The following is a 23650-nucleotide window of genomic DNA, read 5'->3' as shown; positions in this document are numbered from 1 at the left end:
ACACCAAGGGGCAGCTGAGCTTAACGTCCCCATTTGGCGGACGGCTCACCATCAACAGTATCACATTTTCCACTACAAGGGACACTGCGGAAAGGCTTAGAACATAATCCGAGACATCGGCGTGAAGTCTGGTGGTCAGGAACTTTATGCCACCATCCCATCTCACCTTCGCCGAAAAAAGCAAAAGGAAAATAGCCAGTAGCACGTGGCTTACCCATACGGTCAACCATACAATTACTATCCACGCCAGACGTTACTCTTCTTCGGTGACCTGACTATAACCGGTGTATTCAATGACGTAAGGCCATAGGTGACTATTTAATAAAAGGTTGCAGAATCTTCTGCAGTTTTCGTCTACGCTCAACGACAACATTCATAGTTCAATATGGATTAAGCATTGCTACGAATAGCGTTGGGCTTGGAACTCCCTGATACACCGCCATGAAATGCTAAAATACATCAAAATAAGAAGTAAAAGACAATAATATGTATCTAAGTAAGAGGCATCACATGAAAAGATGGAGATATGTAGTCTACAGCCCAAAAGTGATAGCTTCCGCTCCTACGCAAACTGTGTGGTGGATGGCACTACCCTCTGTGCCACATATTGTGATGTGGAGCGCGGGAAAATTCACTACGTAAATGCCTCTGTACGTGATATAGTTCCTATAAATTTGTCTTCACTGACCCTATGGGAGCGATAAATGTGTGGCTGTAGTATTTTCCTAGAGTCCTGAACACTGCTTGTTAGAGTGTTGTAGATTAGTTGGCACCTATTTTCAGTGGCCTGCCAGTTCAGTTTTGCTACAGTATCCGCGTCGCTCTCTTCTGTGTCAGACAAGTTACTATTCGTACTGTACAACTTTCTATTCATTATGTTAGTACTATAAGGTATGGATACACACTTTAGCAGTATTTTAAGTTTGGGCACCTCAGTACAAGGTGCATCTAAAAAGTTATGTCAATGGTCTCAGAAAGTAATGGAAATAAGGGCTACAAACATAGTACTTTTACTGGTCAACGGCTTTGCCGCAGTGGTAATACCATTTCCTGTCAGATCACCAACGTTAAGGGTTGTTGGGCTTGGCTAGCACACGGGTGGTTGACCATCCGGGTCTGCCGAGAGCTGTTGACATGTGGGATGCATTTAGCCCTTGTGAGACCAACTGAGGAGCTACTTGATTAAGAAGTAGCGGTTTCGGTCACGAAAATTGACAACGAACGGGAGAGTGGAGAGCTGACCACACGCCCTCCATAATCGCATCCAGTGACACCTGTTGGTTGAAGATGACACTGCAGTCGGCACATACTGTTAGGCCTTTCGAGGCTTGTTCGGGGTTTTGGGCTTTCAGGTAATCACCATTAGCTACAGCACACCTCTGATACCGTTTGTAAAGGTGTTGGCAAACGCTTGTTGTGGAATCGATCAAATCGCCGCCCCCACGCGTTGTTGGATACCTGCAACGTCTTCAAAGCGTGTGCCTACCAGAGTCAAATTAAAGTGAAACAAAAAGAAGTCTCACGATGCCAAATCTGGAAGATAAGGAGGGTGTTGCAGAACAATCACCTTGCGCTGTGGGACAAAGTTCAGCACATAGATAGCGACATGCGGACGGGCGTTATCGTCGACGAGATTCCACCGTCCACTCAGGTACAGTTGTGGCCGAATCCGCCGGATGCGTTGTAGCAGACGTTTCAAATCTCAGTCATAAACTTCCATGTTGACGATTTGGTCCTCGGGTAGTAATTCCTGACAGATGAAGCCCTTCCTGTTGGAAAAGCCTGTCATCGTCGACGGAATCTTGGATTTTGCCAGCCGACTTTCTTTCGGTTCGCGAAAGACGATGAAGTCATACCACTGACTGTCGGTAGGTCTCTGGATCGTGTTGGTAGGACCAGGTCTCATATCCTATAATGATGGCTTGCAAAAAGTGATGATGCCAGCCAGACATGTCGATGACACGTGCAGACGTTTCCATCCGTGTTTGCTCCTGCTCTTCTGTCAGCGTGTGCGGTAGAAACCGGGCACAGATCATCCGCCTTTTTTTAAATATTTGTGGACAATACTTTTTACACCGTCTCTGCTTATCTTCGACTCTTCTGTTGTCACTCTCAAAGACAGTTGCCAACCCTCCGCAAGCACCCGTCTCACTTGTTCGATGTTGTCTGGCACTGTTCTTGTTGACAGCCGACGCCAAAAGTGGCTCACCCACGAGTCCTCTCTTTCCGTCTCTAAAAAGTTTAAATCACGTAATTCACACTTCCTAGTTACAGCTTCACCTTCGTACACTTGTACTGACATCCCATGAGTCTCCGATACAGTGATCCCTAACTTGAATCAAAATTCCATGTCAATGGGTTGCTCCATTTTGCAGTGACACAAGTTCTCACATTGACTCCATTCATTTGGTCTCGAGGTGCACCGTTGCTTCATTTCGACGATTTCCGCCGTAGGAAGCGCCTGTTGACTTTTCTCTTATTATATACACTCCTGGAAATTGAAATAAGAACACCGTGAATTCATTGTCCCAGGAAGGGGAAACTTTATTGACACATTCCTGGGGTCAGATACATCACATGATCACACTGACAGAACCACAGGCACATAGACACAGGCAACAGAGCATGCACAATGTCGGCACTAGTACAGTGTATATCCACCTTTCGCAGCAATGCAGGCTGCTATTCTCCCATGGAGACGATCGTAGAGATGCTGGATGTAGTCCTGTGGAACGGCTTGCCATGCCATTTCCACCTGGCGCCTCAGTTGGACCAGCGTTCGTGCTGGACGTGCAGACCGCGTGAGACGACGCTTCATCCAGTCCCAAACATGCTCAATGGGGGACAGATCCGGAGATCTTGCTGGCCAGGGTAGTTGACTTACACCTTCTAGAGCACGTTGGGTGGCACGGGATACATGCGGACGTGCATTGTCCTGTTGGAACAGCAAGTTCCCTTGCCGGTCTAGGAATGGTAGAACGATGGGTTCGATGACGGTTTGGATGTACTGTGCACTATTCAATGTCCCCTCGACGATCACCAGAGGTGTACGGCCAGTGTAGGAGATCGCTCCCCACACCATGATGCCGGGTGTTGTCCCTGTGTGCCTCGGTCGTATGCAGTCCTGATTGTGGCGCTCACCTGCACGGCGCCAAACATGCATACGACCATCATTGGCACCAAGGCAGAAGCGACTCTCATCGCTGAAGACGACATGTCTCCATTCGTCCCTCCATTCACGCCTGTCGCGACACCATTGGAGGCGGGCTGCACGATGTTGGGGCGTGAGCGGAAGACGGTCTAACAGTGTGCGGGACCGTAGCCCAGCTTCATGGAGACGGTTGCGAATGGTCCTCGCCGATACCCCAGGAGCAACAGTGTCCCTAATTTGCTGCGAAGTGGCGGTGCGGTCCCCTACGGCACTGCGTAGGATCCTACGGTCTTGGCGTGCATCCGTGCGTCGCTGCGGTCCGGTCCCAGGTCGACGGGCACGTGCACCTTCCGCCGACCACTGGCGACAACATCGATGTACTGTGGAGACCTCACGCCCCACGTGTTGAGCAATTCGGCGGTACGTCCACATGGCCTCCCGCATGCCCACTATACGCCCTCGCTCAAAGTCCGTCAATTGCACATACGGTTCACGTCCACGCTGTTGCGGCATGCTACCAGTGTTAAAGACTGCGATGGAGCTCCGTATGCCACGGCAAACTGGCTGACACTGACGGCGGCGGTGCACAAATGCTGCGCAGCTAGCGCCATTCGACGGCCAACACCGCGGTTCCTGGTGTGTCCGCTGTGCCGTGCGTGTGAGCATTGCTTGTACAGCCCTCTCGCAGTGTCCGGAGCAAGTATGGTGGTCCGACACACCGGTGTCAATGTGTTCTTTTTTCCATTTCCAGGAGTGTATAACGTTGATTTTAACTTTTGGAACCATTCAACGAATTTTTCTGCGCCCCTTTAAGCGATATCCTTTGTACAATGACTACATTTTCGCGGTATGCTACCAATGAACCGAAGTTTGCCACCTTCTCTCTCTGGGATTGGGCCTACGTTATCTCTCCATTCCATATCCCCACAAATTGTGACATACAGATTTTACTATGAGTTTTTTGATTCGAACTGTGCTTCATTGCCACAGTACTCAAGGACTGTAACGTGTTTGTATTTTCTGATATGGACAGTTTCACATTTCTGAATATCTTAAGCAAGTTTCCAATCTTTGCACTACTTTGAAATATTAATAATCTCTTACTGAATAGCTGTGCAACTTATTTCCAGAAAGGGTGTCATTATAAGTAGCAGCAGCATCTGCAAGAAGTCTGTGATCGCTATCAATATTGTCGACCAAGTCATTAACGTACAGCATTAACAGTAAGCGTAGCAACACATATCCCTGAGATGCGTGTTAAATTAGACTTGCATCTGTAGATAGCAAAGAAATCATTAACCGAATCACAAACTTCGTATGATTGGACTTAGTTAATAATCGCCCGTATTTGTCTGAATCAAATGCTTTGACGGAAGTCTAGACATATTGCACCTACGTTTTTGCCTTGACCCACGGCTTTCATGGTGTCCTGTGGGAAGAATGTTAGTTTGGTTTCGTATGCCTGAGTCTTTCCAAATCAATGCTGGTTGGAGTTGGAAGAGGTGATTCTGTTCGAGATATCTCATTACATTTGGGCTCGTAAATTGTTCTAAGATCCTACAAGGGCTGGCTGTCAGTGACATTACATGGCAATTTTGTGAACCATTTCTGCTATTCCCCTTGTGGGCAGGTGTGAGTAAATAATGGGCTCAGATTCAGAGAGATCTACGGTATATTATGGTCAAAAGAGGGTCTAAGTCAGATTCTGTATAGACTCTGGCAGGGAATCTATTGGACTTCGGGGGACTTGTTCAGTTTAATGATCTTATTTGTTTCTCAGCGTCATCGCCATTAATATCTAGAGAACTCATTTTTCTAGTGATGAGCTAATTGTGCTGTGTCAATATTTGTACTACTTCCTTTGTAAAGGAACTTTTGAAACGGAGTTCAATACTTTTGCTACTCCTTTTCTACTAGTTTAGTTAGTCAAAACAAACACAGTGACTTTGGCAATGTTTTCCTTTCCAACGCAATGGACAGAAGAGCAGAAGAAAACCAATAAATAACTGGTTGTACGACTCTGTGGGTACGGCGGTCTAAAGTGAAGCTACTCAACACTCAAACAGTGGCCTATTCTTTCGAGTACAAATCATTCTTACTAACTGTGGTGTATAGATAGGCTCTGGTCTCCCAAATGGTGTCTCGTGAAGGAAATTCTCCATGCAGTAAATAGTGTACTAGTAAAATTCCTCACCTCACCACTCCTTTTCAGTCACCAATCGTAGTTTTGAGTAGTCACCATCTATGAGTCTCCCAAGGATCAGATCTTTCCATAATATCATCATGTCCTTCATACGGTACTGACGTGGAAGATATCACTATTTTCTTTGATTATTTCCTTAATCTGGTTTCGCAGTATCACCAGATGCGTCATTTCCAGATATCACAGATGCTGCAGTTGGTTCAGAATGTCTTTAGCAATCCTGATCTGACTTGAAAAACTCGTAACAAATAGCACAGCCTATAACATTATTTGTTTATGGTTATTTCAAATTTTTATAATTTTTTGCTTTATAATTTTGCATATTGGTACTATATTTTCTGTAGATGTAAAGTGTGCTACACTGGAGTTTGAAGTTCTTTGCATTGAACGTAAGTAATGTATGTAAAATTCTATGTAAATTGTTTATTACGTTAAATAATTTTCAGATAAAATTTCGTATTTAAAAATATTTGTATTCATAAATTGTTAATGTTGAGGTAAATTTGACAATTTAAGAACTGATCACGCCTAGGAGCAATGTAAAAAACAGGTGTTATGTAAAAGCCAGTGTGCTTTTATTTGAAATGGAAGTGGCTCTGGAAAATGGAAAAGGTGGCAAGGGCAAATTGGCGCGCTACCTAGAGGAAGCGAGGGAAGTAAGCCACACAGTCTGTAAGCAGCAGTGACTGAGGCAACACCTTTGTGGAGCAGGAGAAACTGGAAATGGAAAAAAGTTTTTTTCTGGTATATGTCATAATACATTGCACGCGAACTTGTTACAAGCAGTATGAAATCAACAATAATGTTGCCTACATAACATTTCACACACCAAAGTATTTCTTGGAGAAACGAAGAAATACGCTGTCCTTTGTCACTCTATGAAAAGATGCCTAATCTAAGAACATTGATTATAACAACTCGATTGAAGGGCCGTGAATATTTTCAGTTCAAGCTAAAAATACAAAATCCATCAAACATGTTGGTCTGCAAAATGTGTGGAAACAAAGGAAGTGGACAGCTAATATTACTATAGAACTGATGACGAACTTCAAGACCGGAAAGCAGTCATGTACTTGCAGACCAACTCAAATAATTTCTTGTTGCAGGAAGTACCGTTTTCTATTGTTGTATCTCGTGTGACAAGACTGAAAACGTTGTTGTTAAAGTCGACTAGAATTATCATTAGCCCTGGTTCATTGATTTCGTGTACAACAGGTGTATCAAGACAGAAGATTTAGTTAACTATGATGAAATCAATTTACGAGACATCTCTTCACGACTATCTCCGATTTAAATTATTTTTCAAATGTATGGATGCATGTTTCGCCTAATAGTACAATCAATGAGGCCACTTGTCCTATGATATTCTCTTCACTTTTAACTTTGCAGAAAATTATATTACTTCATACTACCAAAAGTGTTTGTGATATGGCGCCTTTATGCGCCTGAAGTGCAGACTTCGGCATTGCTGTAAATATGTCGTAGGTTCCTCCTGCTGTTTTGACCAGTATTTTGTAGAATACTGGGATATTTAGACATCATGAAACCAAGTCCCCGAAAGTCATTTGCATCTCTTAAGTACTCGTAAATTATTTAAAGAAGCCTTTATTTTTCCACCACTTTTACGAAACGTTGTGTTACAGAGATGTATTTTGATCATTTGTACATGTGGCTTGTAAAACAGTGGTGAAAACAGCCATAAAAAATCTCACTCATTTTATTTCTTTCAACCATGTTGACAATATTTCTCAGAATTTGAGTAGTCTTTGCTAATTATCAGTTTTGATTGTTTCATGTAAGCATTGTGTAATGGTAATATCTGTTCCATAGGGTATGTGTGTCCTTAATATTTATTATTGATTGTAGCTAAACCACCAGACACTGGCTGATGGTCGAATTTTCAGTTGTAGGATAACTCTATACAGATGCAGTCAATGAATAAAAAGTTGTCATTTAGAATTGCTGTGGAGATTGCTCCCAGATATCCAAAACTCACACTGCCTTTGTAATTCTAGCAGCTACTGTCTTACCCCCTGCAAGATTTTTTTTTACCTGGTAGAGAGAGTTTTGTGTATCACTTGTTTACATTTGATATCTTACATAAAGTTGATGAAATACTGAGCTATGGAATCTTTAGTATTAGCCATACAAATACATCTAGATATTTAAAATTTCCAGGAGCTACAAATTACGTCTTGACTAATGTTCAGGTAGTGAGGTATGTATCTGTTACACAAGTAATAACTACAGTCGACAGTAACAATGGTATTTCTTGCTATGATGATCAGTCAACTAAGTGTTCTTAGTCATTGTGGAGAGCAAACCGAAAGTATATCATAACAATTAAATTTAAAAGGCACACAGCTCAGAATAGTAAATGAAAAGAAAACTTACTGAGTAATAGCTCTACCAATGCATGTGCTCTAGGAGACCAAAGCCAAAAGCCAATTTTAAATACTGTTATATATACAGGAAACTGAAAGATATTGAGAGAAAGAAAAAACAATAATATGTAACTACAGCACAAGGAGAACCAATCATCATAAAAATCAATAAATATTCCAACCGTTAAGATATGGATACTATGACTAGCAAAGCTACCAAAAATGAAATTCATAGAAGTAAAGATTTAAAAACATACAATTTTTGAATTTATAATTCCACTCATATGATTCAAACCATGTGGTACTTGTCAGAAAGTTTTAAAAGCAAATAGTGACAATGTGATACGAATAATGAAAATATTTACCAAATCTCAGTATACAAACACACAGTTTTAACGACATAAATTAAACATAAAATGCTTACTGGGTGATGAAGAGAAGTATCTGAATGTGGCATATTACAGTGAATGTTAATAAACTCGAGATGCTCCTTCTTGAAAGAATATCAACAAACATAATTCTCTCTTGAAGAAATCCTCCATGTGGTTCAAATTTGAAAAAATAATTGCAGTCTTATTTCCTCAAAAATGACTGTAATTTGATGTCTGACACCCTGTGGAAACCATTGCAATATTTTTATATCCCATTGAAGATCATCCAAAATACAGCTTGTTATGCTTTAGGAGTGCTTAGCCACAGAAAATGCAACTTACTAAATACGAAATCAAAACTATAAGTAAGAAACGACCTATTAATTAAAATTTCTGTGATGTATGCGAATCATGTAACGCTGAATGTCACAATTTCATCTACACAAGTAAAGTTTTGCAGTGTTAAATGATAGCTAATTCACTTCTTGGTTGACTAATCAGTTACAGAAGTCCATAATATTTGGTAGCTATATGAGTGTTCAAAAGAATCATTTTCTTAGACATAAATAGGTACACATAGGAACTTTTTAGTACAGTACTGAATGTAATGCTTTCCATTGAATATATAATGTCTCTTTTTCAAATATTTAAGATTGTCACAGTAGTGGTTAGTTACATAGAACCACACTGCAGGAAAACGACTTTAATCTGGATGTGGACGTAGATGCACTTGAAACTGGACCACACTCAAAACTAGTAGGATTCAATGAAGTAGATTTTTAAAATATAGCCTTGTGGAATGATATCTTTTCTCCGATTTATTAAGATTGTGATGCTACCCAGAAGATAAAAAGGACCATCGAGTCACATGAAATGTACTTCACATATTGACACATTTTTAAGTTGGACAAAATCTCAACCACCAAATTCTTCGATGTAATTGCAGTTTTATAATAGGCCATAAGAAAAGTGTAATTATAATACAAAAAAGTGAGCTTTATAAGTTTGCAGGATCTCTACATTTATGAGAACTAGAATTATGGATCAATTTTTTTTAGGTAAACTGGAACCTAATCTCTTAAACTGTAGCGCTGTGTGAGATAGAAAATTTTTGAATTGGTGTTCCTACAAGTTAATTTGTTTTGCTGACATTTATTAATGTACATGGTACTAATACATGGTGCTCATTTTGAAATCGGTTGTAGACAGCTCTATGGCAGTCTTAATTAGTGAGAGAAGCTTGAGAGTACATTTTCGTTCTTGATGATGAAGTCTTCTCATGTTATCAGACCTGAAGATGGCAAGTAGGATGCCACAGAACGACACCTTGACTCAGATGATATCCTGAGAAGACATCATCATCCATATTCGGCGAGAAAGTGGTGCTTTGAAAGACACATCTCCTATTTAAAATGACTGAGTATACAAAACGATATTAATTATTTTGCAGGATATCCAAGATTTCCTTGATGGTGCAAAAAACGGTGTGATTTACTTCAGTCTTGGTACTAATGTGAAGGGTAGTACAATGCCCGAGCACAAACGAATTGCATTCTTGGAAGCTTTTGTGCAGTTACCACAGCGGGTGCTCTGGAAGTGGGAGGGAGACAGCCTGCCTGGACAGCCAGAGAATGTTATGATAGCCAAGTGGCTGCCCCAGCAGGACGTCTTGGGTAAGCTTCTGTACAGTAGACTAGTTCTTGTAGGTACATCACTGTAAATGTCATTTGTCCTACTTCTCTTTTGCTTTTCCAGCACATCCAAACATTCATCTGTTCATTACCCAGGGAGGACTTCAGAGCATGAATGAAGCAAGTTATTTTGCAGTACCCCTGATAGGAATTCCATTTATTGGAGACCAGTATCACAATGTGGCTAAGATGGTACAAGCTGGTATTGGCTACCAGCTGCTGTTCGGAGATGTCACTACTGATACCATTCTGAAAGCCATTCACACAGTTCTGGGAAACGACAGGTAGGAACAGGAATATTAAATTTCATTAATGTTATCAAAGGAACATACAGACAGCCACTTCATTCCTCCTCTAGTTTGACTATTGTTTACTCCTATTGATGTCTATGTCACCAAAAGGTGAGCCTTAATTTTATCTCATTCGTTTCGCCTAGTCAAAATAATATTTAAAAATAATAGGGGTTTCTTTATTAACTTGCGCGAGATATGTCTTTGTTTTAGACATACCATGGACAATTTCTGTTGGTGAACTTAATTCCTCACACAGATTACTATCTTATGGCTTATGGCGATAATTTACTTCCCCTCTTTGTTATTACATTTAAAAAGTCATTTCCATGCGACTGTAGAAACTTTATCGTAGTGCACACTGACTTTTGCCGGCCGCGGTGGTCTCGCGGTTCTAGGCGCTCAGTCCGGAGCCGCGCGACTTCTAAGGTCGCAGATTCGAATCCTGCCTCGGGCATGGATGTGTGTGATGTCCTTAGGTTAGTTAGGTTTAAGTAGGTCTAAGTCCTAGGGGACTGATGACCACAGATGTTAAGTCCCATAGTGCTCAGAGCCATTTGAACCACTGACTTTCGTTTTTATTCATGTTCACCTACTTTTTCATTAACTATGTTCAGCTGTTTTTTACACTATTCTTTTGCAGCTACTCGGAATTGCTGTTTGTAGCCTATGACTATCTGTCCCCTTTTACGACAGCTACCGAGAAAACATGAAGCGGTTCTCGGCAGTATTCCGTGAGCACCAGGAGAGGTCCCTGGACACTGCCGCCTGGTGGATCGAGTACGTGATACGTCACAAGGGTGCTCCGCACATGCGCAGTGCAGCCCTCGACCTGAGCTGGTGGCAGCTGCTGCTGCTCGACGTGATAGGGTTCGTTGTTGCAATGGCGTCCATCGTGGCCTACATGCTGTACAAGGCAGCCACCTACTGCAAAAGACTTTTGGCTGTCAATCTGAAGCAGAAGACTTCGTGAAGATACATTTGTAGGTGTCTGCAGTCGTTCTATAGATTGAACATCTGAAGAGAGAGGTCAGAAAGACGTTTCTGTGATAGTTTGTGAACTTTACCTTTAGACACCTTGTTCGTAAATAATACTCCAATAAAAAATAATAATCTCTGCTGTGCAGGTGACTGGAGCATAATTATTTTTATTCATTAAAGGACGATATTATGTATAAAATAAACGTATTTTGTTTCACATTGTTTTAGTTTCAATGGAATTTGCACTGTTATACATTTCGGAGACTGGAGAATTAATTACACTATTTAATTTTCTAGTTCCTGTATCTATTTCTCTCTCTCTCTCTCTCTCTCTCTCTCTCTGTGTGTGTGTGTGTGTATGTGTGTGTGTGTGTGTGTGTGTGTGTGTGTGTGTGCGTGAGAGAGAGAGAGAGAGAGAGAGAGAGAGAGAGAGAGAGAGAGTATGTATGTGTATGTCTGTGACAGTTCGTTCAATTTCTTGGGTGTTGCTGTTTTCATATATTAACTCTGCCTTACACATATGAAACTAGTTTTAATATTCATCGATGTCACTGTTGTCAGCAACACAAATTTAGGTAGTATTAATAGTGACACTGATGTTATTAATAAAACACACAATTATTTCAAAATATACACTTGAATATAGTTCCTAGAAATGACGGTGGTGGAATATTGCAACACCAACTGCAACATTAACTTTGCCTCCATGACAGTCAACATCGATCTGTATAAAACAGTAATTATTCTGTGATCTAGATCCAATCTAAATAAGGATATGCCTGTGTACTGTGTATGATCCCAGGATGGTCTTCAATAGAACCTGGTTTAAGATGGTACTAGCAATATAAGCTGGCCGGAGTGGTCGAGAAGTTCTAGGCGCTTCAGTCTGGAACCGTGAGACCGCTACGGTCGCAGGTTCGAATCCTGCCTCGGGCATGGATGTGTGTGATGTCCTTAGGTTACTTAGGTTTAAGTAGTTCTATGTTCTAAGTGACTGATGACCTCAGATGTTAAGTCCCATAGTGCTCAGAGCCATTTCAATCATCAGTAATATCAGAAGAGGCACAGTGGCAAATAGGTTTGCTGATCGCCACATGAGGCTAAGATGTTAGATTACTACCCACAAAAGATAAAAACCAAAGTTCCTCACTAAACGCCACTGTCAGCTTAAATGACCGAAGATTGTAATCTCAGTGTAACCCTTGTGACACTTCAGCCTGAATAGAGCTCTGAGATGATGTGTTTCAGTTGGAGCGTGCGGACGCTCGTCTGATTCGCAGGAGTCGTTACAAGTTAATACATGTTTACATATGTGAAGTGTAAACCAGTGAATGTACAGCAGAGCACGATGCATCAAATTAGAAAGACACTGAGATAATAGCGTTGATGTATTGGTTGCCAATGCAAGTGAAGTACTTAATTAATTAACAGGTGGGAAATGAATCAGTAACGGCTTTCTGAAGTAATTGTAACAATATCTACACTAATTGAGCCACAGAGAAGATCGACCTACAAAATGAAACCATTCGTTGAAACAAACAGTATAAGCTACTCAAATGATTATTCAAGCACATAACTAGTCCCTGAGAAGAGTCTGAATTAAATAATTAATAAGGTGAGTCTAAGTGTGCAAAACATATACAAAAATAGCACTGTAGCTTGTATTGGACAACATAACCACACACTATGAACAAAATTTAGGTTTTTTAGTTATCAGAATTTCATTGCTGTTTTCAAATCATTTTTGCATAGATTCGCTCATAATTTAAAATCTATCGTAGCTACATAAATTTAGACAAAACCAGCAGAAACAGCAGATCATTTCCTACGAGACTGACGTGCCACTTAAATTTACATCGCAGAGGTTCAAGGCACAGTCCAATAAGAATAAATTTACTTAAAATTATGTGTAAATAGCATTCACTTTAATTGCGACTGTGGGCGAAATATTTGTCGACAAATTTATTTAGATATTTCATTTTAATCAGACTCTCATCAAGTACTTTTTGGTATTTTTAGTTTCAAGATAGAACACAAGGCGAAAATTACGATTTGGATTGACGAATGCCAAAGTGAATTGGTTGTCGCAGTTGATGAGAAACCCAGTTACCCTCTATAAAAAGGCTCAGCTCTTTTTGCGTGTAGAGCCATTCTGATCTTAGAATCTGCCACAGCTATCAACAATTTCGGATTGGAGCGAGTTTATATTTTCCAGATTTTCGTTCTAAGACCATAGTTTGAAATTCAATAGGCGATGCAAAAATAGAAGCGCCATGTTCCCTCTGGTGTACTTTGTTTACATTTGTGACGTCACTTGTTTAGGTCGCTGCCCTAGCCATTAAATCACAAGCCACGCACTGCTATCTGTAATGTCGTCGCCACAATGTGAAGAGGCACAGCCCTTATCAGTGGAACCATAATAAAGATTTTACAAGCCATACGCCTTTTCCTATTACTTAACGTTAGCAGGAAATTCAAGAACATAGATGACACACACAACCAGTATGTGGGTTCCAATTTCAAGTCAAATGACCAGTATTATTTTGAAAGAAAATTGTGTAATTTTCACATTAATTGAAATGGTGCGAAAATTGTGTGATTTTCACATTAATTGAAATGGTGCTCTAGTTAAAAAAAAACAAAAAGATGTTGCCAGTACTATGGTATTTCATTGTTTATCAAAACTACTTAATTAGCAATACTTCAGTGACAAAATTATGTAACTTTCGCCAGAATTGAATCAATTGGAACCATGTTCATGCGGTGCAATCAAGGATCAAAGTTTGCCAAATTGTGTCCAGAATTGAATCGTGTTCTTTGTAGGTGGAACCGAGTGGAGGGTTTCAGTCAGAGGCTCCATCGATTCTGAGACCTTCTCACCTGTCGTCTGTAGATGTGTGAACCTGCGTTATGGGTTGGAAAACTGTGGGACTGATATGTCAGGAAGAGTTACAGAGAGGAAGCAGCTACTTTGGAAGCAGATTACCTGTAGAATAAATGTCTTTCTTTTCTTTTAGGTTAGGCCATAGTTTGAAGTCCCCTGATGAACGCTCGCCAGTCGATACACACAGAGCGAAGCCAGATCACGTACAAAGTAAAGACACTACAACTGTTAAGCCTTTAACAGTTAGTTACCAATAATTTGTATCAAGTTTTCTGAATTTTTTGCTGACCGGAAAAGTTGTAGCGCTGAAATTATTTCCGAAACAAAGAGCTAGATGAAACGCAGAATAGTAAGTTTACAGGAATTTAGCGAGACATAGAACGTATATTGAAACGAAATATTAGATGTCATAGTAGGAGTAGTGTTCATTGTGTCACCATAAGTATTGTGTCTACCGTGGTCAATACTGGCTCAGACTGTGAAATTATCTAAACAAGAATAACCGGCCTCGTTGAACTCATGCTAATCATAGGATGGTTTTATCGGTCAACCGATTCCGATGAGACATTTACAAAGTAATTGAAAGTAAATCTATGCTCAGTAACGCAGTAGTGCGGAAGTACCCCGATTACGTCGTGTTAGTTATAGGCCATTTTGATTTTCCGAGTATAGAATGGGATATTTATATATCCATTGCAGGTGGTATTGCCAGACAGTCTTGTGAGGTAGTTCTGAACATGTTTTCGGAAAATTGTCTGAAGCAGCTGATTCGACAACACACACACACATAAACACGCACAATGGAAATATTTTGAACCCCGCAGCTACAAACAGATTTGATCTTATAGACAGTATAGACAGGGATTATTGATCTTGATGTCATATCGACGATGGCAACTGAAGTTAAGAAGTCCTGCAAGAAGACTAAAAGAGTATTTACTTTGGAAAGAGCAGATTAGTATCAAACAATAGTGCGAAAAACTAAGCAGTAAAGTAACATTTGCATAGCTCGATAAAAATCGGACCACGGACAGAAAGAACTGTTACAGTGTAATAGACAAAAAGTAACGGAAAGAAATACACAATGGGACGATCATAAATGACACTTTCATTCGAAGATGATACTTACTATGAAGTCACGGCAATTCATGTCGGTCCCTGGACATTTCATCATTACCTCTCGCCATATGAAGATACGTAATGCACCTAGAAACATTATCGAATATGATCGTTTTGGTGGTACAGGAGTTATGTTGTTGGAAGCCATAATTTTACAAGGGCGCACTGACCTTCAAATTTTGGAACACGGTACACTCGTCGGTCAACGTTACTGGACACTGTACTCGTTTCGGAGTGTGTATTTTCAGGGGAGCATTCAGCCCTGACTTCAGTATTAAGGATGACATGCATGACGGCATTGAACTGCGCAGGAGAAGGAGGAGGAACAGGAAGAGGAGGAGCTTTTCCTGAACGAGAAGATATTCGGCAAATGGACTGGCCTCCCCCGACTTAGATCCCATCGATCGCCTTTCGGGTGCATACTGCAACACCACCCTCATGCACCTGCGAACATCGAGCAGTTGACAGCCACGCTGGTGGGAGAACTGAACGCACCACCACGACAACCCATATTCAGCCCTGTGACCTGCGTGGCGGCACACAGCAAAGCAGGCATTCCCATCCGTAGTGACTACACACACTATTACAAACCATGTCCCGCCCCTTATAGTGTCCAGGGGACCATATTGAAAGTGGTGGCTTCAGTGTAATTACTGTCTTTGAATAAAATTGTCATTTCGTTCGTCTCATTGCGTATTTCTTTCAGTTACCTACTGTGCTATAATTGCAGTAGTTCTTTCTATGCACGGTCCAAATTTGCTCGAGCTTTACTGTTTGGCATCAACGCATTATCCGAAAGTTACCTTCATCCTTAAGTTCTGCACATCAGACTACTTTGGCAATGGATGTACATAATTTACGAGAGCCTTCTGCAAAGTAATGCCTCAGATTTCTTTAATGTGAAAACTGTAAAAGCTTTCTAAATAAAGCAGGCCTTGTTTACATTTTCCATCTCTATTCTTCATGTCTAGAAATTTATTTCGCAACATAGTCACCCTGGCGATAATCATGTTTCTCCCAACGAGAGAGTAGTTTGTTGAAACCGTCACTGTAGAATATTTGACGTTGCTGATAGAACCGCAACCTCACCTGTGCTTGCACCGCTTCATCACTATCAAATGATGTCGACAAAGGTGTTCTTCAGTTTTTGGAAACTGGGGTCAAATCGGCACTGTATGGAAGAATTAGTTAGCTGGTTAGTTACATGTTCCATAGGTCATTTGAACAATTCTTTTATCGAAATGATGTGGAACGAGTCAGTTTACAGAATATGTATATGTTGTGTACAAAGTTCTGCGTAGTCAGCGCGTACACAACTTTCCCACTAGCTCGCGCCCCGCTAAGCGCAACAGCGCAGGCGCAGCGCTCGTCCATCTCTGCACTACGAGATGGCGCTGTCTTAGAGACAGACCAAATTCTGCTTCCGCCGATCCACGTATTAATATGCAATGCAGCCAATGAGATTGCTGCTGATGTAGAACCTTTTCTCCTCACGGATCACACTCGTGCAGTGATACCTGAACGCTCGAGGTATTATAACGAATGTTCAGACTTCTGATTAAGCAGTCTGCATTAGTTTGCATTAGTCTGCATTTGTCTATAGTCAAGTTTCAGTGTGTGCCCAGTAACATTATCATATTCCTGTACATAGCCATGAAGATAAATGAATAGACACTTGGTCAAATATCAGAAATATGTTAGAATAAGATTGACGTACCAAGACCAAAGGAACTTCAGATTGTCAATTGTAAACAGCATCCACAATCAAGTTACGTAATATCTACCTTTTTTTATTATTTTAATAAATGTATGTGAAAATTAATCAAGTTCTGTTTAAAGTTGGTCACCGTCAATCTGCTACTCTAAGAGTGCAGGTGGCATTTCGATCGTCTGACCTAACGGCAGAAGATAAACACGCCATAATAACACCACGAGACACTCGCCTACTTCGTTAGAGCGACAACTCAACTAATCTGATGGTATGTGTACCGAAGGTCTTACAGTACGCACACCACAATATACATGTCAACATTAATGAACATATTAGCATTTTACTCCTACTCATGTAATTACACTTGAAACATTTTTTTTTTACTGGCTACCAGTTATTAAGCAGAAATTTGTCAATGGAATAGAACGTTTTGTTCAGGAGAAATTATTTTAACTTCGATTTAAAGCTTGCTTCCATACGTGTCAGACATTTTATATTATTGGGGAAATGACCAAAAATTTTTATTGCTTCATATTGAATTCTCAGAGCCATTAACAGCTTCAACAGTTATAACAATTTGAAAATTATCGCTGACAATTGAACCCAAGGCGTCGGATTGTTGCAGATGTCGCAGCAATCGCGTGTCGTCTGGCATTGTCACGCTGAAGCAGAGGGTGCTCCATGTGTGAACGAGCTCTTCCAATTAGAAATTCGATTACAGCACTCGGTTTCTCACGCACCTACATACGATGGGCGTGCAATAAGTAATGCAATACTTCTTTTTCCTGAAACCAGATTGGTTTTATTCAGGATTCCAATACACACATCATTCCCCACTCTCTTGACTACAAAACCCTGTCCAAACAAATTTCGGGCTTGCGGCCTGGCGTCGTTTAATTTATCGCACGGTATTTCGGCAGTCTAAATACCTCACGATGAATTAAACGAAGATCGGCTGCAAGCCGGAAAATTGTTTGAACATTTAATTCGCCAAGAAAATTTTAAAATTCTCTACAAAGTCGTGTTTTTCAAAATAATCTCCGTTCAATGCGCCCTTAATGGAACTGACCCTTACTTAGCTTTCATTTATCACGGATCTCTTGCTCAGTGCGAAGATGCACACGACTGGAAAAAAGTGGAGATGACTCCTGTATATAAGAAGTGTGAAAGAAAGGACCCGTGAAATTACAGGAATATTCCTAAAATAGCTTAGGTGTATAATTCTTGAACGAATTCTTAGTTAGAATACAATAAATTTCTCTGAGATCAATAAGCTTATTTACACGATTCAGTACGGTTTTAGAAAGCATCGCTCGCGCGAAACTTCGCTTGTCCTTTTCTCAGATGATATAGTGCGAACTATAGACGAAAGGCAACAGTCACAGTTCATATTTTTAGAGCTCCAGTCTAGCCTGTTAACGAAGGTACAAACCTATGGAATAGGTTTCCAGCTGTGTGAGTGACTCGAAGAATTCTTAAGTAATAGAACCCAGTATGTTGTCGTCGACGAGGAATGTTCATCAGAGACAAGGGTATGGTCAGGAGTGCCTCAGGGAGGAGTGATACGGCCCTTCTTGTTCACTATAAAAGCAGACGATCTTACGGATGATGCTGTATTTTACGGATAAGTATTGCCGTTGAGTGACTGTTAAAGGATACAGGATGACTTTGACAGAATTTCTGTTTGTTGTGTTGAATGACAGCTTGTTCTAAAAGTAGGAATATGTAATTTAGAGCAGATGAGTGGGGAAAGCAAACTTGCAAAGCGATCATTCAGCGTCGGTAGTAGGGAAGGCCAATGGTCGACTACAGATTATTGGAAAAAGGTTAGAAAAGTACGTGTCATCCATAAAGGAGACCGTATATAGAACACTAGAGCAACCCATCCCTGAGTACTGCTCCAGTTATCGGATCCCCTCGATGTCATATTAAAGGAAAACGTTGAAGCAGTTCAAGAGGGATGCTGCTGGATGCGTTACCGGTAAATTCGACCAACACGCGAGTGTTGCGGAAATGATTCGTAAATTCAAATGGACATCCATACAGGAAGGACGACATTCTTTTCGCGAAAATCTGTTGATAAAATTTAGAGAATTGTCACTTGTAGCTAACTGCAGTAAGATTCTACTGCAGGAGACGTACATATTGGGTAAGGAGCGCGACGTTAAGGGAAGAGGGTTTGGGGCTCGCACAGAATAATAGAGACAGCCGTTTATTCCTCACTCCACTTGCGAGTATAACAGAAAAGGAAATAGCTAGTAGTGATGAAAGGTACCCTCCGCCATGCACCATACGGTGACCTGTGGAGCGTCATATAGGTGCATATATGCAAAAACATCTGATCGATTGAATTATGCGCTATGTTCAAAACTATCTAAATCTGTATTATCTTAAAAAATACGAATACGGAACGTATTATCTCCCAAGTGTAGACACGTCATCAAAAATACATAATGCATCTAGCTTATTTACCAAAACTTCACAAGCATCTAAAATTCTGCCTTATGTATAAATTTCTTCTCTCTGTTTTATACGTCACTAAAGAAATGCTATTTTGAAATACTGTCCTGAGTCATCAGTAAATTTCATCTCTTCCTCTGTTTTATATCTCACAAATTATTATATATGTCAAATAGCATCACATCAATGAATTTCACCACTCTCCGTAATGATTACTTTCTATAACAATGCAAAAGATGTTGCTAAAAATGGCATGCTCCTTCCTCCTAGGAAACGTGCTTGAGAAACTGGCTTCAGACGAAGCACTAATGTATTAAAATTATTTTTGGGATCCACATTCTCCTAAATAAGTCTGAAGTAAACACGCTTGAATAATCTTCAGCTTTTGGTGCCGCTGTTTCCTTTTGATATTTGCACTAGGTTCACTGTCTTACTTCTACGAGCGAGCCTGTGTAGCCGTGCGGTTCTAGGCGCTTCAGCTTGGAACCGCGTGACCGCTACGGTCGCAGGTTCGAATCGTGCCTCGGGCATGGATGTGTGTGATGTCCTTAGGTTGATTAGGTTTAAGTAGTTCTAAGTTCTAGGGGACTGATGACCACAGATGTTAAGTCCCATATTGCTCAGAGCCATTTGAACCATACTCCTACGATGCACAAACACAGAACTCTAGGTTCCGTTTTCACTATTATTCCTTTAGTTCTTTCTATCCAGTACGGTAAGTAGCTATGTAGTTACTTCTCGTGGGAGAGGAGGGTATAAGCGTGGCTTCATAGGATCTGATTACGTCACACCTTATTTACTTTTATCTACTCTTTCTTTTCCAGTTAAGTAATTTACTGTCTATCTGTAAAGACCATCAAATAGAACAGACGCTTGAATAACCTATGGGGAGCAAAACTGATCTACAGGAATTGAATTTCACATGCACTGCTCGGCCTATGGCTTGGCGACACTGGCCTGCGCACGCTCCTTTTGTGCCGTATTTTATATCTTAGCAGTTGGGAAAAATTCATTTACCAAAGTAATAAGTCCATAGTAACCCTGCCTTAGCCTCGTTTTTAAGACATTGTGAGTGTGGAATGTATCCGAACTTACACGGCATAGTCCTCTTTCTACTCGTCATTACTGCTTTATTGATGTCTCTTGTCTGACAGATTTAACGAGCCGCTCGACTTCAAGTGCTCTTCGATACCACTGACCGAGTTATGGCGCTCTAACAGTCACACTCTAGTGTACAGTATTTTTAAAATCCTCTTTTATACTACCGTACCTACAGCCGCTATACTAGCCAAATATGTATCGTGTGTAGAAATTACTACTTGTTTAACATCCATATACACTATGTGATCAAACGTATCCGGACACCTTGCTGAAAATGACTTATAGGTTCGTGGCGTCCTCCATCGGTAACGCTGGAATTCAGTACGGTGTTGGCTCACCCTTGGCCTAGATGACAGCTTCCACTATCGCAGGCATGCGTTCATTCAGGTGCTGGAAAGTTTGTTGGGGAATGGCAGCCCATTCTTCACGGAGTGCTGCACTGAGGAAAGATACCAATGTCGATCGGTGAGGGCTGGCACTAAGTCAGCGTTCCAAAAACGTCCCAAAGATATTCTATAGGATTCAGGTCAGGACTCTGTGCAGGTCAGTCCAATACAAGGATATTATTATCGTATAAACACTCCGCCACAGGCCGTGCATCATAGACAGGTGCTCGATCGTGTTGAAAGATGTAATCATCATCCCCGAATTGCTCTTCAGCAGTGGGAATCAAGAAGATGCTTCAAGCACCAATACAGGCCTGTGCTGTGATAGTGCAACGCAAAACGACAAGTTGTGCAAGCCCCCTTCATGAAAAACACGACCATACCATAGCCCCACCGCTTCCGAATTTTAGTGTTTTCACTACACACGCTGGCAGATGAGGTTCACCGGGCATTCGCCATACCCACAACCTGCCATCGGATAAGCTTGCACAGCCTACACCAGTTACTACCAAGCCTTACTCTAAGCTGTACCAAGACTGAAAAGTTCACATGGTTATCCTTCACGGAAAGTTCACAAACAGATTGTTTATTTTAGCACAGTTCGCTCAAATGTTGTGTTTCAGTCTCACGTGACAAAAAGTACACGTTCACGAGTAAGACACCATGCGAAATTTAGTTATTTACATTATCACCAAAAGCTGTGAATTTCAGTACCATGGAAATCATTCCCTGATCTCTTAACTGATGTACTATATCCTGTCCCTTCTTCTTGTCAGAGTTTTCCACATATTCCTTTCTTCCTCGATTCTGCAAAGAACCTGGTTATTCCTTACCTTATCAGACCAGCAAATTTTCAACATTCGTACCCCCAGGTTACAAACCCTATGAACGTGTGTTTACCTTTATTTAGTCGTGCTTCCATTATCAACCGTAACAGTAGAATTGCCTTTATCTTTCCTAAAGCCAAACTGATCGTCATTTAGAACATCCTCAATTTTCTTTTCCATCCTTCTGTAGATTATTCTTGTCAGCAAATTGGCTGGATAAGCTGTTAAGCTGATTGTGTGATAATTCTCACACTTGTCAGCTCTTGCAATCATCGGTATTGTGTGGACGATATTTTTTCGAAAGTCAGATGGTATTTCGCCTGACTCCTACATTCTACACACCAACGTGAATAGTCGTTTTGTTGCTCCTACTCCCATCGATTTTAGAAATTATGACGTAATGTTATCTACCACTCCTGCCTTCTTTGATCTCAAGTCTCAAAAACCTCTCCTAAATTCTGATTCTAATACAGGATTCCCTATCTCTTCCAAATCGACTCCTGTTTCTCCTTCTATAACATCACACAAATCTTGCCACTTATGGCGGCTTTCAATGTATTCTTTCCACCTGTCCGCTCTCTCGTCTTCCTTTGATAGTGGAATTGCCGTTGCACTCTTAATGTTACCACCCTTCGTTTTAATGACATCAAAGGTTGTTTTCACTTTCCTGTATGCTGAGTCTGTCCTTCGGACAATCATTTCTTTTTCGATTTCTTCACATTCTTCATGCAGCCATTCAGTCTTAGCTTCCCTGCACTTCCTATTTATTTCATTCCTCAGCGACTTTCATTTCTATATTCCTCAGTTTCCCAAAACATTTTTGTGCTTCCTCCTTTCATCGATAAACTAAAGTATTTCTTCTGTTATACGTGGTTTCTTCGCAGTTACGTTCTTTGTACCTACGTTTTTCTATACTACTCCTGTGCTGCTCTTTTTTAAAGATGTCCATTCCCTTTCAACTGTACTGCCTACCGAGCTATTCCTTACTACTGTATTTACAGCCTTAGAGAATTTACAGCGTATCTCGTCATCCCTTAGTGCTTCCGTATTCAACTGCTTTGCGTATGGATTCTTCCTGAGTAGTTTATTAAACTTCAGCCTACTCTTCGTCACTTCTACATTGTAATCTGAATCTATACCTGCTCCTGGGTACGCCTTACAAACCAGCATCTGATTTAGGAATCTCTGTGTGATCGAGATGTTAACGAACTGATTCTTCCTCTATCACCCGGCCTCTTCCAAGTATACCTCCTCCTCTTGTGGTTCTTGAACAGAGCATTCGCTATTACTAGCTGAAATTTATTACAGAACTCAATTAGTCTTTCTCCTGTCTCATCCCTCGTCCCAAGCCCATATTCTCCTGTAACCTTTTCTTCTACTCCTTCCTCTACAACTGCATTTCAGTCCCTCATGATTATTAGTTTTTCATATCCCTGTACGTACTGTATTACCCTATCATCCTCCTCATATACTTTCTCTATCTCTTCATCATCAGCTTACGACGTTGGCATGTATACCTGAACTACAATTGTCGGTGTTGGTTTACTGTCGATTCTGATTATAACAATCCTGCGAATGAACTTTTCACAGTAAATACTCTCTGCCCTACATTCCTATTCGTAATAAAACTTACTCCCGTTATACCATTTTCTGCTACCGTTGATATTACCCTATACTCATCTTATCAGAAATCATTGTCTTATTTCCATTTCATTTCACCGACCCCCACTGTATCTAGATTGAGCCTTTGCATTTCCCTTTTCGGATTTTATAGTTTTTTCCTGCCACGTTCAAGCTTCTGATATTCCAGTCCCCGACCCGTTGAACGTTATCCTTTTATTGATTATTTAATCATTTTCTCATGGTCACCTCCCCCTTGGCTGTCCCCTCTCGGAGTTCCGAATGGGAAACTATTCCGGAATGTTTTGTCAATGGAGAAATCGCCATGACCTTTTTTTTCAATTACAGGCCACATGTGCTGTGGACACACGTTACGTGTGTTTATTGCAGGAATTTCCATTATCTTCTGCATCCTTATGCCGGTGATCATTGCTGATTCTTCCGCCTTTAGGAGCAGTTTCCCACCCATAG

The 23650-nt window shown here is 40.9% G+C and overlaps 1 protein-coding gene across 2 annotated transcripts in view; it reads left to right on the top strand.

Annotated features, from left to right (window-relative positions):
• The window catches only part of LOC126355740 (UDP-glycosyltransferase UGT5-like), a 93318-nt gene extending 82020 nt beyond the window's left edge, over positions 1-11298 (top strand). Inside the window, exons 5-7 of one of the 2 annotated variants that reach the window (XM_050006120.1) lie at positions 9560-9782; positions 9865-10084; positions 10787-11298. In XM_050006120.1, the coding sequence (XP_049862077.1) occupies positions 9560-9782; positions 9865-10084; positions 10787-11063 (720 nt within the window). In that variant the 3' untranslated portion in view covers positions 11064-11298. Of the gene's footprint in view, positions 1-9559; positions 9783-9864; positions 10085-10733 lie in introns of both variants that reach the window. The other variant, XM_050006121.1, reaches the window with a different exon arrangement.
• Positions 11299-23650: the final 12352 nt, after the last annotated feature.

The sequence above is a fragment of the Schistocerca gregaria genome, chromosome 3 (genome assembly GCF_023897955.1).
Source record: "Schistocerca gregaria isolate iqSchGreg1 chromosome 3, iqSchGreg1.2, whole genome shotgun sequence".
In the NCBI taxonomy this organism is placed as follows: domain Eukaryota; kingdom Metazoa; phylum Arthropoda; class Insecta; order Orthoptera; family Acrididae; genus Schistocerca; species Schistocerca gregaria.
The sequence above is the reverse complement of the archived record's forward strand: the minus strand, read 5'-3'. Positions and strand labels throughout refer to the sequence as shown.